General features: G+C 37.9%; 1 protein-coding gene across 4 annotated transcripts in view; it reads right to left on the reverse strand.

Moving 5' to 3' along the window:
* The window catches only part of MCTP2 (multiple C2 and transmembrane domain containing 2), a 257,644-nt gene that overhangs the window by 129,803 nt on the left and 112,957 nt on the right, over positions 1 to 14,884 (reverse strand). For 3 of the 4 annotated variants that reach the window (XM_033188895.1, XM_033188893.1, XM_033188894.1), the window contains 2 exons: positions 11,225 to 11,260; positions 563 to 727 (listed from right to left, as the gene is read on the reverse strand). In XM_033188895.1, coding sequence (XP_033044786.1) covers positions 563 to 727; positions 11,225 to 11,260 — 201 coding nt within the window. Of the gene's footprint in view, positions 1 to 562; positions 728 to 11,224; positions 11,261 to 14,884 lie in introns of those variants that run through there. The other variant, XM_033188896.1, reaches the window with a different exon arrangement.

The following is a 14,884-nucleotide window of genomic DNA, read 5'->3' on the forward strand; positions in this document are numbered from 1 at the left end:
AGAATAAGATGAGTTATTTTTAAAGACAGTTAAAAATGCCATTGTGGTTGTTTAAAATAAATCACTTTTCATACTTTGGATATTTTATTATTTTTAATCACAGCAAAAAACAGCAGCATAGATACTATTTTTGGTGTGAAGACTAGCAAGCAAGAGAAAGCAAATATTTTTAATTATCTCACATATTTTAACCCAAATATCACGTATTATGCTATTCTATTTTTGTAGCATTTTGAAAACTTCTACTTATCCTTTTCCTGCCTTCTATGAAACATAGTTTTCTCATTTTCAAAATGAAAATAAGTCACACATTCAAATCTATGATTTAATAAGCTTTCTCTAGTGCTGAGTTACTAAATTAAAATAAACTATACTAAGCAATTAATACAATACCCATAGTAATTGACTGCATCTATACAATTATTTTGTTTTCTGCTCCTTAATATAGTTACGAGGGCTAAACATAAATTACTTCTACTTTAGTAAAATTTAAAGTGGGAAACAATTTTTATTTTTTTTTATTTTAAATATATTGTTCTCCTTATGGAAAGACAGAACTTACCTTACTTTTATACCTCTGATGTCCCAGTTTTAACTGGACAAACATCTCTGTCATGCTTCCTCCTGAGACATTCTTCCCTTCCAACAAAGTTATACTTATAATCCCGTTCCAGAGTTGGTTCTTTTTCAAGGACTCAGAGAGCCGTAGGTTGCGTATCAAAGAGGACTAAAGCAAAAAATAAAGATGACATGTAAACTTGCTTCTAATTCCTAAGAGTGACTTTGGCGGTCATAGGAATTCCAACTTTCAATATTCGATTACAAAAAAAATTCCTCCCTGCCTGGTGAAAAGTGTTATTTTTCATTGGTTTTGCAAACCTGCTGTCACAGTCATGTGACTTTCTTCTCAAGCTTTGGAGTTGTAATAATATAGCGAAGGATGAGTATATGCAACACTTTGATTTGGCACTGGCCTGTACCCCCACCCAGATGCGCTCTTTGGAGGGACTCCTTCAACTGGGCCTTTAGCTATTTTAATAGTGTGAGAGGAAGAAAGGCATTCTGGGAAACAGAGATATTATACAAGAACAAGGCATTGCTTTTCAAGGAAGCAAAATATCTCTGGGCATTCAGAAATAATGACTTTGAATTTATCTTTCACATCTGAATCTGTCTCCGCTTCTCTTTATTCCTTGGGGTACTACCAAAAGCCCCATACCACGTAAGATTCACTACTCCAAATAGAGCCTTCAGTGGCCTAGCTGGCCAAATGAGCTTTGCAGACCTGGGGTGGGGGTGGGAGGGAAGGGGGTATATAAAGTACATCTCACTGCACCTGGGACCCAGGAGGGGTTCAATAACTTAACTCTTATTACCTTTGCTAAATTATATTACAACCACTCATACATACCTTAGAGGAAAAAGGCAAATGTCCTGTTATAAGTTGTAAATAGAGTAGTCACACTTCATTTTTTAATTTCCACTATGTAAATGTTCAAACATACACAAAGGTAAAGAGAAGAGTATAATAAATCTCCAGGTACTTAATCACCAGATTCACTGTCTTGCAAATATTACTTTACCTATGCCTTCATTCTTTTCCGGTTGAAATATCTTAAAGCAAAATCCACATTTGTTTTTACGTAACAATCCCGCTATGATCACACTCAGTGGCGTTAACCATAAGTTGTCTAGCATGTTAAATACACAGTGCATATTCACATTTCCCTGATGGTCTCAACCATGCCTTTTTATGGCTAGTTTGTCTGAGTTGGGATCCCCACATGATCCACACGCTGCATTTAGTTAGCAGAGTTCATTTACGTTGTCCGTTCAATAAGTGAAATAACACAAGCATGGGCTTCTTTATTGAAGGAGAAATAAATGGGCTGAAGAATGTAAATGGTGCTGAGCATCATCATCAAGCAATGAATTTCTAACACTATATATTCATTCCTGTCATCACTCGCTATATCTTCCAGATCATTTGGACACCAATTTGCTCGGACACCAGTTAGTCACAATTTATCACAACAAATGGTATGTCAGTACCATAGTCATTATAGACCAGCTTACCTCATCAAACCCAGGTCACTCCAGGACTCTTAATAAATGATGCAACAATGCCACACTAGGTGTTTTGACCATTTATGACAACCTTAAACAAAATACATTTAAGAAAACACATATTCCCAAACTTCATATCTGTATTAGTCCATTTTCATACCGCTATAAAGAACTGCCTGGTCAGCAATTTATAAAGGAAAGAGGTTTAATTGGCTCAGTGCAGCGTGGCTAGGGAGGCCTCAGGAAACTTAATCACAGTGGAAGGTGAAGGGGAAGCAAGGCACCTTCTTCACAAGGCGGCAGGAAGGAGAAGTGCCAAGTGAAGTGGAAAGAGCCCCTTATAAAGCCATCAGATCTCATGAGAACTCACTATCAAGAGAACAGCATTGGGAAACCATCCCCATAATTCAGTCACTTCCACCTGGTCTTTCCCTTGACAAGTGGGGATTACAGGGATTACAATTCAAGATGAGATTTGGGTGGGGACACAAAGTCTAACCATGTCAATATCCATGTGACTTTTCTCTTAAAACACACACACACACACACACACACACACACACACACACATAGGTTTTGCAGGTGGTGACATAGAACAGAAGGGGCAAATGAGGAAATAATTTTAAAAAGAAAGAAATATTCTCTTCTCTGGCTAACAGGAGTAATTCCTTCTTACTTCATATATATATACACACATATATATGGGAATATATGTATAGGAATATTTTAAATATTTCATAAACCCTTATTATTGAATATGTTCCATCCAGAATAATATATGATCATTATTATTGTTATTATATATAAAAATAATATATTCCAGATATAACATACTCAATAAAGGTTTATGAAACAGTTGAAATTAGGTAATTTTTGTATTATTCATAAACACACACCATCACAACATATAAATAGATATATCTGCATATATGCACATATATCTATAGATATTTATATAGATATTGATATACGTTATACGTTTTCTAGCTTAGTAGATATATGGGCTAAAAACTTCTACCTTTAAAACAAAAATGAGATTTTGATTCATATATCCTGCTGCAATTCCTCCTTTTGCTTTTTTTCTTCTTAAAGTTTGACTTGCCAACCAACAAGCTAAAGCATGACCTGTCCCACGGCCATGCTTCAAAGTTCCGACAGATATATTCCTCCCTAAACACTGCAACTATTTCAAAACGCTTTTTATAAAAAAGGGAGTAATGTCCACAAAGGATCAAAGGGCATCCTACAGTCTGGCAATTGCTTAAGAAAAATGGCAGCACTTCCATGAAATATGCCCCAAAATAATTTTGCGGCTTGGTATGTCCTAATTTCAAATTGGATGTTTATCTTGGAAAGGCTTCTATCTAACTTGTCCATAAAACAGCTCCACTTAGCTCTATGAGCTCTGTGAAAATGGAATCCAAAGCTGGTTATTAAGGGGGCCTAGAGATAGGTTCCATATGGCGGAACAGCATGGGAGGGCAAGGCTGAGGACTGTATCAGGCGCGACTTGGCTGGAGCTCCTGATCTATCCACGGACACTCTTTGCATTACACCATAACATCTGGATTATTGCTTGTAATGTCCCTGGGAAATATCCACTTTCCATCAAAGCTTTTATCTATCTCAGTCGGACTTTGAACATTTTAGTATTTAACGCAGTCATGTTTGATCTGATGGACTTGCTCTCTGCTGTCCAAGATTTTTTTCTTCCCCCTCCTAAAGGGAGGGCAGGAGAAGTATTTATGGCAGAGTTCACAGAAAGAAAAGAACACAAGACCTTTATTCTACTTATTACACCCCAAATATTTCTGCAAACTGCTATAAGGTTATTTCTCAAATAAAGTTTCATCTGTGATCCACACATTCTGGAGGAGGTGTGTGTACTTTAAAGAAGTCTCTTAATTACTTTAACATTTCTCTTCCATACTTGATAGGCTTGATGAGGCCTCAGATCAGGGAGTCTGGGGTCCGGGGTAGGGCCTGGGCTATCTAATGCATGCTTCCTTGCAGAGCTGGGCTCGTGAAAGTCTTTTGTGCTCTTCAAACACCCCTTTTTCCCCCACAATAAATCAACTCATCTGCACTCACTCAGCTGAATAGCTTAGGTTTTCATGCCTGTGCCCGAGCCTACACGTGAAATTTGTCATCTTAATGCAGCCTGGAATGTGAAAGGAGAGGAGGAAATGACCCATCCCAGGGGAAACCCACCCCACCTGAACTGAAACAGACACCAAGAGATAGTGAAAAGTTTCGGGGCCCTGACCCTAATTTCTCAGCAGATATAATGGATACAATACAGTACATCAGGGTTTTGTTATTTTTCTCCTTCCTCCCAAAGGATCAGACCTTTCGCTATTCCTATGTTGATTCATTCATCTGCTCTCTCTTTCACAGCCCCCACCTCACAGAATCCCCACCCTTTCTTCTAAAACAGAAAAGTGACTTTCATCTAAGGCACACTGGCTAGTTATTAATAGTGAAAACAAGGTGTGCAGTGCCACTTAGAAACATGTTAACTTCTGTAAAGGAGCTTTGAAAACACTAATTTACTCCTTCATGACCATCCTAAGGCAGGAAGGGGAGAAACTTTGGAGTGAGACTAAAATTGTACCCAGTGGATTCAAACAGGTAGGGAATCCTCATAAGTTTCTGATCTAGGAACAAACTCTAAAACCAGGGAATGTACTGTCATTGCTGGAATACACGAAATGGACTACAGTTTGGTGGCATGCATTATTTGATGTTTTGGGCCTGGGGACAGGCTGGGGAGATAGTGATGTGAATTCCAGTATCCCAAAAGGGGAAACCTTGGCACGGCTGCAAAGGAAACTGAGGGAGGATGGACAGGTCAGCTTGGTGCCTCATATCTGTCCCAGACCAGGAAGCGCGGCAGAGAGGTCAGGAGGAAAGAAATCCTAAAAGGAGAGCATGAGGTTAGGAACTGGAGCCACAGCCTGTGGCCATCAAAAGCAAGATTACATTCAACTAGGTGGCACTCCAGAACTGACCATACCAAGTAATACCTCAAAATACTCTCTTGCACACAACAAAAAGCCAATGAGTCAATCAATAAAGAGGGCAGTAAGAAAAGGCACTGGCCAGAGCATACCTGCCAGGTGCCAAATAATGCACTGGTACTCCACACATAGTCTCACAGACAGAAGTATAAACATATGAGTGTTCCCATGGTGCCAATAAATCCCATTTTGACTCTCATTAACTGTTTTTCCTAAGTCATTATGGGAAAGTAAGTAGCCAATGGAAACAAATGCATTTAAAAAAATCAACTTCGTAAGAAAAATGAGTAAAGTCAGATTCCAACTATGTTGACCACTGCTTTGAAAACTAAAAACACTGAGCCTATAAAATGTTTCACTGAAATATTCCTTTCAAGCTTTTTCAACATGTAAAACTACTGTTCCTTGTCAACAGCTTTTATTGCACGACATGAGAAGATCCATACATCCATGGAACAGGCTCCCAGGGAAAATTCTTCTCTGCAGCTCCTCTCTATCATCTGAAGAGGATACTGGACCCATAAATTGTCCTAGAACTATACAGAAATCCTTGCATGAGAATATAAAGAAAACCTTTTAAATTTCCCACATGTAAAAAGTCCACAGAAGTTGCAATTTATACTTGTAGATAAAAATGGTATCAGTTCCAGAGATATAAATAATCTGTGCACAATATATTAGTTATAAAAGCTTTGCATTAAATTTAATATTTTTAAATTATAAGATAAAATTATCACTCAATTTTTGTACTTAAAAATAAAAATTAGATTAAGATAAGATTTTAAAAAATAGTTAAAGACTGCACATACCCGATGACTCTCAGATTTTAGGACCAGGGAAATGCTTCTAATGCATTTCCTACTATTAAAAAAATAAAAAACAAGGAGACAAAACAACACAACAACAAAGGCCGTGATTCAATAAGATTTTCTTTTTTCCCTGACCTGCAGGAAGCTCAAAGTTAAATGTTGGACTCATGTGCAATAGTATTAATCTTCTTGTATTTCTTGATTTACTTGTATAATCCTGCTAGCCTTCACTTCTCTACTGTTCTATATCTCTTACTTAAAATACTTTATAAGCACCTCTATACAGGGATGGGAATAGTGTGAAGCAGTGAGGTACAGGGCTCATCCTCCAGGTCCTGCAAGTGCAGGGCTGGTGCATCAGCCTGGATGCCTTTTATTTTATTATTATTATTATTATTATTTTTGAGATGGAGTCTCACTCTGTCACTCAGGCTGGGGTGCAGTGGCGTGATCTCGGCTCACTGTGACCTCTGCCTCCCAGGTTCAAGCAATTCTCCTGCCTCAGCCTCCCAAGTAGCTGGGACTACAGGAGTATTTTTTGTATTTTCAGTAAAGACGGGGTTTCACCATGTTGGCTAGGCTGGTCTCGAACTCCTGACCTCAAGTGATCCACCTGACTCAGCCTCCCAAAGTGCTGGGATTACAGGTGTGAGCCACCGTGCCCTGTCCCAGATGCCCTTTTATGTTTTGCACCCAGAGTACCTCTCTTGCCTCCCCTTAATCCCAGCCCACCTCCATCACCTTCTGGTTAGGAGCCAGAGCCATGGCCTCCAAGGCCTGCCCTTCCTTACATCACTTGCTTTTTCTCCTACAATTCACAGCATCCTTCTTTATATCCTAGTTCTTCCCAGTGCTTCTCAAACTTGAAGGTGCTTGACAGTCACCTGGAGGGCTTGTTCAAAGAGACTGTGCCTCATTCCCAGAGTTTCTGATTGAAGAAGTCTAAGATGGGAGCCAGGACATTGGATTTCTAACTATTACCAGCTGTGGCTGGTCCAGGGGACACGCTGAAAAGCAAGCTGTTCGGAGCCCTACAATAAATAGTTTGGAGATCTTATCATATGCCACATTATTTTATCCTGAAATATTTCCATTCATTTTATCCTCCTTCTCCTTTGGTGAGGGGGAGAGGGGGAAGGGGAAGGGGAGAAGAGGAAAGAGAGAAGGGGAGGAGAGGGGGAAGGGGGAGTGGGGGAAGGGGGAGTAGGGGAGAGGGGAAAGGGGGGAAGGGAGGAGAGGGGAAGGGGGAAGGGGAGAGGGGGAGGGGGGAAGGGGAGAGGGGGAAGGGTGAAGACAGGGGGGATGGGGGATGCAGATGGAGAGGGAAGGGGAAGAGAGGGAGTGGGAAGAGGGGGAGGGGAAAGGGGAAGGGGAGAGGGAAGAGGGGGATGGGGAGAGGGGGATGGGGAGAGGGAGACGGGAGGGGGATGAAGAGGAAGGGGGAAGGGGAAGAGGGGGAAAGTGGAAGAGGGAAGGGGAAGAGGGGGAGGGGGAGGGGCAGGGGGAAGGGGAAGAGGAAGAGGGGGAGGGGAAGAGGGGGAAGGTGAAAAGGGGGAGGGGAAAGGGGAGGAGGAAGGGGCGGGGGAAGAGGGGGAGGGGGAGGGGAGTGGGAAGAAGGGACGGGGACAGGGGAGGGGGATGGAGAGGGAGGGGGAGAGGGGGAGAGGGAGAGGGGGAAGAGGGAGAGGGGGGGGAAGAGGGAGAGGGGGAAGAGGGAGAGGGGGAAGAGGGGAGGGGGAAGGGGAGAGGGGGAAGGGGGAGGGGGGAAGGGGGAGGGGGGAAGGGGGAGGGGGGAAGGGGGAGGGGAAAGGGGAGAGGGGAAAGGGGAGACGGGAAAGGTGCGAGGGGAAGGGGAAAGGGGAAGGGGAAAGGGGAAGGGGGAGAGGAAGGGGGAAGGGGAGAGGGAAGGGGGATGGAGGGGGAAGAGGGGAAGGGGAAAGATGGAGAGGGGGAGGGGTGAAAGGGAAGAGGGGGAGGGGAAAAAGGTAGAGGGAGAGGTGGACGGAGAGGTGGAGAGGAAGAGGGGGTCGAAGAGGGAGTCGAAGAGGGAGAGAGGAAGAGAGGGACGGAGAGGGAGAGAGGAATGGAGAGGGAGAGGGGGATGGAGGGGAAGAGAGGAGAGGGAGAGAGGAAAGGGAGAGAGGACAGGGAGAGGGGAAGGGAGATTGATTCCCTCCAAATGCTATGACTGTCCTCTCAGTGTACGTAGCCAGGTGGAGGCCACCTGATAGGAGCGCCTAGAGAATGTATCTTGCAGAGGTCAGCCTTTGCAATAACAGACAGGAACCAAAATAAAAGAATATAAAACCAAACAGGCCAACAGTTGGCACTACTAGTCAATTAATTTCATGCAGAAAAAAAAATTACACTAGTCTAAGTCATGTTTCTTACTTTAGACAGCAGACATAGTAATACATACAACAGAGAGTCAAAAGAGAGGCTATGTAAGAGTATGTAATTATCTCGGTGAAAATTCATCTAAAGTAAAGATAATCCATAACTAAATAGCCATTGTAGTAGATGTAACAACTATAGAGACCCATATAATAGCAGGGGATATGTGGGGTGTGTGTGTGTGTCTGTGTGGGAGAGAGAGAGAGAGAAACAGAATATGTGCAATTTCTGAACACAATCAGTAACTTTTCAAAGCCATTTTTTTATCATTGTTTTTTTGTCTTTATATTAGACTATTTGATATAAGGTAAATAACCACTGTTAATGTTTTTTAGTTCTCGAATTGTTACACAAATTAGAAAAGAGAGAAATAAGGCTTGGAAACAAATCTGGTCACACCAAAGATTGTATATAGTAAATACATAAAGAGAACTAGGTGTCTAATTCATCTCTATTAAATCAAATTCCCAATTCTTATTTAAATGCCCATTTTAAAAGACTTTTGCATGAAACCTGAACCTATTTTTAAAGGCAATCTCATTGTATTTACTATATTGAAATCCAGGGCCAAATAGTAAGAAAACAGTTGAAAAAAAGAATTTACAAAGACCTTTCAGGAACCTTTTAGATGATGCAAAATTATAGATTTATGGCATTAAGAAGAAATTATCTAAATAAAATTATTATAAGAAAAAGAGTCAGGTGAAAAAGCCAATGATATTTTTAGGTAGTACATTACTTAGCACTAGTGCAATTTTTAATACTCAAAGCCAAGTAATCTTCCTTGTGTTAAATTATTACATAATATTAAATACAATGTGGAAATCCTAAAATAGAACTTTATAATTTAAAAATACCAAAAGATAGGCTGACCAGGGTATTTTCACTACTTTTACAGATTGCTAATCAAGTGTCTATAAAGTCTCTATGTGACTAATTTCCATAAGCCAAATTAGACACTACCTGACTTTTCTCTTTAAAACTGTACATTCTCAGAAGCAAAAAGTCAACATAATTGAAATTTCTCAGCAAAATACAACTTGCATGCCTTGAATAAGAGGATAGTAGCTTTCAAAAATTAATAAAGTGAACTTCATTTTTCTAGGATTTTATTAAACATGTATACTCAGGATGGGCGTGTATTATATCCCAGAGCCCAGTGCACTGAAGTCAAATTCGAGAAACTACCATGATGGGAAAAAAGCAAAAAAAGACAAACAGTTCAGTTCTAAGACACAACTCTCACAAGTATACACATAAATACTGCTCTCCGGGATCTTCTGTTTGCTTCATATTTTTGATAACTTTATCCAGGTCGTCAACATTTTTTCTATCCCCCCTCATTCCTTTGGCCATTCTTCCACAACCTCTCCTGTCCTCCCTAGACTCCAATATTCCCCAAGCTCACAATTTTTCTTTCTAGCCTTTATGTTCTTCCACAAACTGCCAGTGATCTTCCACAGACCAAAGCTCCCTAACTAAAGATGGTTATTGATGTACAGTACCAGTGTTTTAGTGCAGGAGCAGAATCAATAAACGAGAAAATACTGCTTTGTCAGGCTTCCCCAAAGCATTCTGGGAAACTTTACTGCTTTGGGTGGTTACAGAAACTCTTAATATGGGAGAGTGAGAGCTGGGCTTTGTCCTGTGGTGAGAAACGATGTTCTTCTACCCTCTAGTGACTATAAAGGAATAAGGCAAACGTTGAAGGAATTTTTGAGACGGCTCCATGTTATTATTTCTTGAATATTAATTTTATTACTAAAAAGAATCAGAGTCTTGGGAACCAAGTGGACTCATACGGTAACAAAACACCTTATGAGAATTATTTTAAAGTGTTCAAAATGCAAAGGGTATATATTTTAGTAAGTATGAGTCAGAACTTGGTTTCCGGCGTATTTTCAAACGCAAGATTTGAAAGTTTGCTTTCTTCTTAAGTGACTAGCAAAAGTCAGTTTAAAATTCTGTCTCTCTCTCTCTCATGGTCTCTCATTCGCATCCAAACTCCAGCCTTTGAGCTGGAAGTGGCCCCCAGTCTCAAACTCCTTATTATGTAGAGAAATAACTGAGGTACCATGACATTAGAAATCAGAGCTGGCATATTTGTATGCACATGTATGTGGGTGTGCAAACACAGACATTCACTGAGATCATCTGTACATCTTCCGATCACACACACCACCACCACCACAATTCAGAAACTGAAGGAATAGTCTCAAATATTGCATCATTTCATAGGAATTATTTTGTTATTTCTCCTTACAAAGTAGCAGTGCTGCTAAATTAAGTTATAAATACTTTTTTGTTGTGTTTATTTTTACACTAATTTTCACATTTAGTCATTTATGTTACAATTGGCTACTTTAATAACTTCATAAATTAATAATGCGTTCTTGCACCTTTTATAAATCAGACAGAATTGTATAATTGCTTAAAAAGATTCTAGCAATGTAAAAAATAAAAAATCAGCAATCCATGAGAAAGCTTTAAAGGAAATTTTACTGAAAAGATATAAATGGCTTTTTCAAAAGACATTAAAGAGACTTAAAAAGTATACCACATATTTCTTTCAATCTTTACATTGCCCCTACAATACCGATGCTAGTTTCCATCTCATGGTAAATAACTTCCTAAAGGGACTAACTCTAACCATGCTAAACTCTAAATAATCCAAGCTTAATGAAGTGTAACACTCTAACATGGCCAGTACATATAAAATATCACCACTAAAACAAGAGTCAGCTCAAACATCTGGCAACACCCTTATTAAATAAAATTTTTAAAGGAAGGTTGTTTTCTTATTCGTAACAGCAGTAAGAGGAAAATAATTCTGTTCTACATAAAGGTTGGGTAATATCTATCATGTAGTCATTTGTGTTTGCTACAAAGACAAAGTTTTTAACCAAATGATCTAAAGAAAAAAAGGATATTTACCTTGCTGGCACTTAATCGCTTCCGATTTGACCAACGCTAAAGATTGTGTCCGTGGAATGGTGAAAATGGCAAAATAAAACAGAAGAAAACAGAATCATTAACAATGTAATTATATTATGTTAGATGGTCCAGGTTACATTCAGATAATTAATATTCAAGTTCTGAGGTTACAGAGAAAGCACATATGAGGAAGAAGATAGAAACAACATCAAAAATCACATGTATGTGTTGTGTTATATCATTTTCTCTAAATATTCAGTATGAAAAAGCAATGACATAAAAATGCTGTTCAATCTTTGGAAGCACATGTTTTAAAATTATCTTAAAACAACATATTTTTCTCTCTAAAAAAATAGAAAGGTTTCTTCTGCTTGAAATACTCAGATATTATAAAAATGTTTAAGAAATTCATGACTACTGATAGTTGATATTTAGGTTTCCATAGTTTTAGATGCTAGAAAAAAATAATTCCATTTACTTTGAGTAAATCTCAGGATTCAAAACAATAGAAAAAATATGAATAAGTATTGCATAATTAAGAAAATGTGCTAATGCAGTATCTAAGGAAAAGGAAAAAAAATTCTAAATAGCAAGAAACTTCACCACTGTTCTCTTTTGATCTCTCTTCTGTCAGGCTAAGGCTGCTGAATTTTGTCTACAAATTCTCTCCAAGCAAAACCCTCTCATTACTCCTATCACCATTCAGTACTGTAAAGCTCTACTCTGGCTGGTTAACCAGCTAACTGTTTGTTACAACTTGGATCCATTTGGGAGATTACAACTCAGTTATAAACCTAATTGAGCAGACCACATTTACTATTTTTCTTAAGAAAAAAATACCTTTAGGTAAATGACCAGTCCACTTTGCCAATATGTCTTCCCAATACATTAGAAACCAGAAAATTAATAGTCTTCAGGGGAAATCCACTTACATTGCATTGACCAGCAACTAGAAATGTTGGTAAAGAAATGACTGAAAAATATTCTTCATTAATTACATGTCCCCCAGTGAAACTGTGAGTTCAACATTCAGCATATGACAGAGTTATAGGTACTATTATCTGGATATTAATATCAGGGTTTTTTTTTTAATTTTCCTGAAATACTGACAGATGTTTTCACCCAAACCAACCACCAAAATTAATTACATCTTTTAGGTACACAGGGCTATTTAGGCCCTTTGACATATAGGAACTCATTTGATCTTTTTTTTAACAATTATACAAAACAAAGCATGTAAATAAATTAATGGAAAATGACCATTATTATTCACTTCCTACAATGCTACCAAATACCATATATTGAGTGTCTCTACCCAATTCCAAGCACCATATTTGATAATTTCAATCTTCAAAACCCTATAAAACACTCTTTTTTGCCTTGTTTCACATATGAGGAAATTATAGCTTAGAGAGATTAAATAATTCTTTGAATTAACCAGACCACTGGTGGATCTAGGATTCAAACCCAGGCAGTCTGAGAACAGAGCCCAAAATTTTAGCTACTATATTTTTTCCTGTTTTTGCCATGAAAAAGAACACAGAGCATGTTTGTCAGCCTTCCAGCCAGTGTCTTCCCTTTTGCCTGCACCATTGTCATATACATTTAAGTCCCTGGACAAAAGAGTAAATTCATAAACATTTTGCACATACTGAGATTTTTGTCAGCTTGGTTCTAAAGCAACAAAGGCTACCTCAGAGATGACTGGAAGAAAAATGGGTTAAAAAACTGAGACTTTAAACTGAAATCTCTCCACCAGAGTTTAAATTAAAATGGAAATTTATGAACAAATTATCTCACTTAAATAATCTACTGATTTCCAGTCCCAAATGCTAGTCATTCCCACTTAAAATCCCAATATAAAAAATCTCTTTAAATATTAACTCAAATTCAATGAAAAGAACAAAGATTCTGATAATCTATGTTACCCCAAGGGCTCCCAATATGCACCGTTAGCTGAATAACCACACATGGCCCAGAATAAATTATTCCTCAATAAATTTTATTTGATTAAATATATAAATGGAAAAAAACTATCAATCAGAAGAGAGGAGGCAGTTTTCTAGATTTCCATTATATATATGTAATATATACACATATTTACCTCCATATGTACATGTATATAGGTATCCATATGTGTATATATGTATATATGGATCCATATATATGCATATAGGTGTGTATATACATGTATTCACATATATATACACACACACATATATATCTCCATATCCATAAATATGGATATAAAAATTCACAAAGGTAGCTATTTGAATATGCAGCTATTTTCATGGAGAAATCAACTACCTTTACAAATCCAACTTGAATAAATATGGATATGGAGATAAATATATGTGTGTGTGTATATATACGGAGATATATATGCGTTTATATATAAATATATATGCATATATATGGGATAAATATATATGTATGTGTATATATTTGGAGATAAATATATGTGTATATATGGAGATAAATATATGTATATTAGAGATAAACATATATTTGTGTATATACAAGAAGATAAATACATATGTGTGTGTACATATATATGGGGATAAAAATATATTTGTATGTGTGCATATAATCAATATATTGTACACTAGGCTTCTGCCAGACAAAGACAAAAGGAAATAAGGAAGCACATGAGTGAGCAGACAGACATTCTGACAAAGTCTTCAACATGGGAGGTGGGGAGTCAGAGGAAACCAGGCCTACACTGAGAGGAAACTGTGGCTATTCTTAAGCCCTGAAAAGATAGTCGCTTTGAGATCTTTTACAAAAACAACTCCAAGCTGCGTCTAGTATTAACTGTTCTGCAATTTGAAATAAATTGAAACTAAAATGGCGTTATGTTAAAACTCCAAATTCTGACAATCTTAAATATCTTTTAAGTGCCAATATTGCTGCGAAACATAATCTAATATGCTATAGAAAAATTCACAAAGGCAGTCATTTGAATATGCAGCTATTTTCATGGAGAAATCAACTACCTTTACAAACCCCACTTGAATATGTAAGAAATTTTTTGAAGATATCAGCTGGCAAGTTGTCAACCATGTGACAAATAACTATTTACATTACATGCTATAACCTGGCCCCCAGCTCAAGTCACCAGTCACCTACTGTATCACTGACACTGAACCCAGAGTCACAGATGCAGCAGCAATGCTGTGAAGATGAAGAAGAAGCTAAAGAAAATCCCTCCTTCTTTAGGTGGGGTGAGAAAAATACTTTTATTTTCAACATTAATTTAAGACATTTTAACATTAAAATCTCTCTTATATTGAGGTCACAAGTGCCAACAGTGCCACTTTTTAAAAAGAAGTAATAAAAGGAATTCAAATTAAAAATAGCAGATATTTAGTTGAATCTTTGAAAAGGCACACTACAGTTTTCTTACTGCTTTAAACTATCTTCTATAAGTTTACTAGTAAATCAATCATGATTTTCATCACAAAAAACTACAACTAAAAGCATAAGTGATATCAAAAGAAAAATATTATCCTCCCCTACCCCATTGCCTCAATTCAAGAAGCATTACTGGAGACCTAATTATAAATAGGCTTCATATTTTTATATTGGATTATAAACATGCTAAATTATAACACATCTTAAAAAACAGGTACTTTAATTGGCTTTAAAAATACTTTTCAA

Source organism: Trachypithecus francoisi, unplaced genomic scaffold, assembly GCF_009764315.1.
Source record: "Trachypithecus francoisi isolate TF-2019V2 unplaced genomic scaffold, Tfra_2.0 Lachesis_group3, whole genome shotgun sequence".
In the NCBI taxonomy this organism is placed as follows: Eukaryota; Metazoa; Chordata; class Mammalia; order Primates; family Cercopithecidae; genus Trachypithecus; species Trachypithecus francoisi.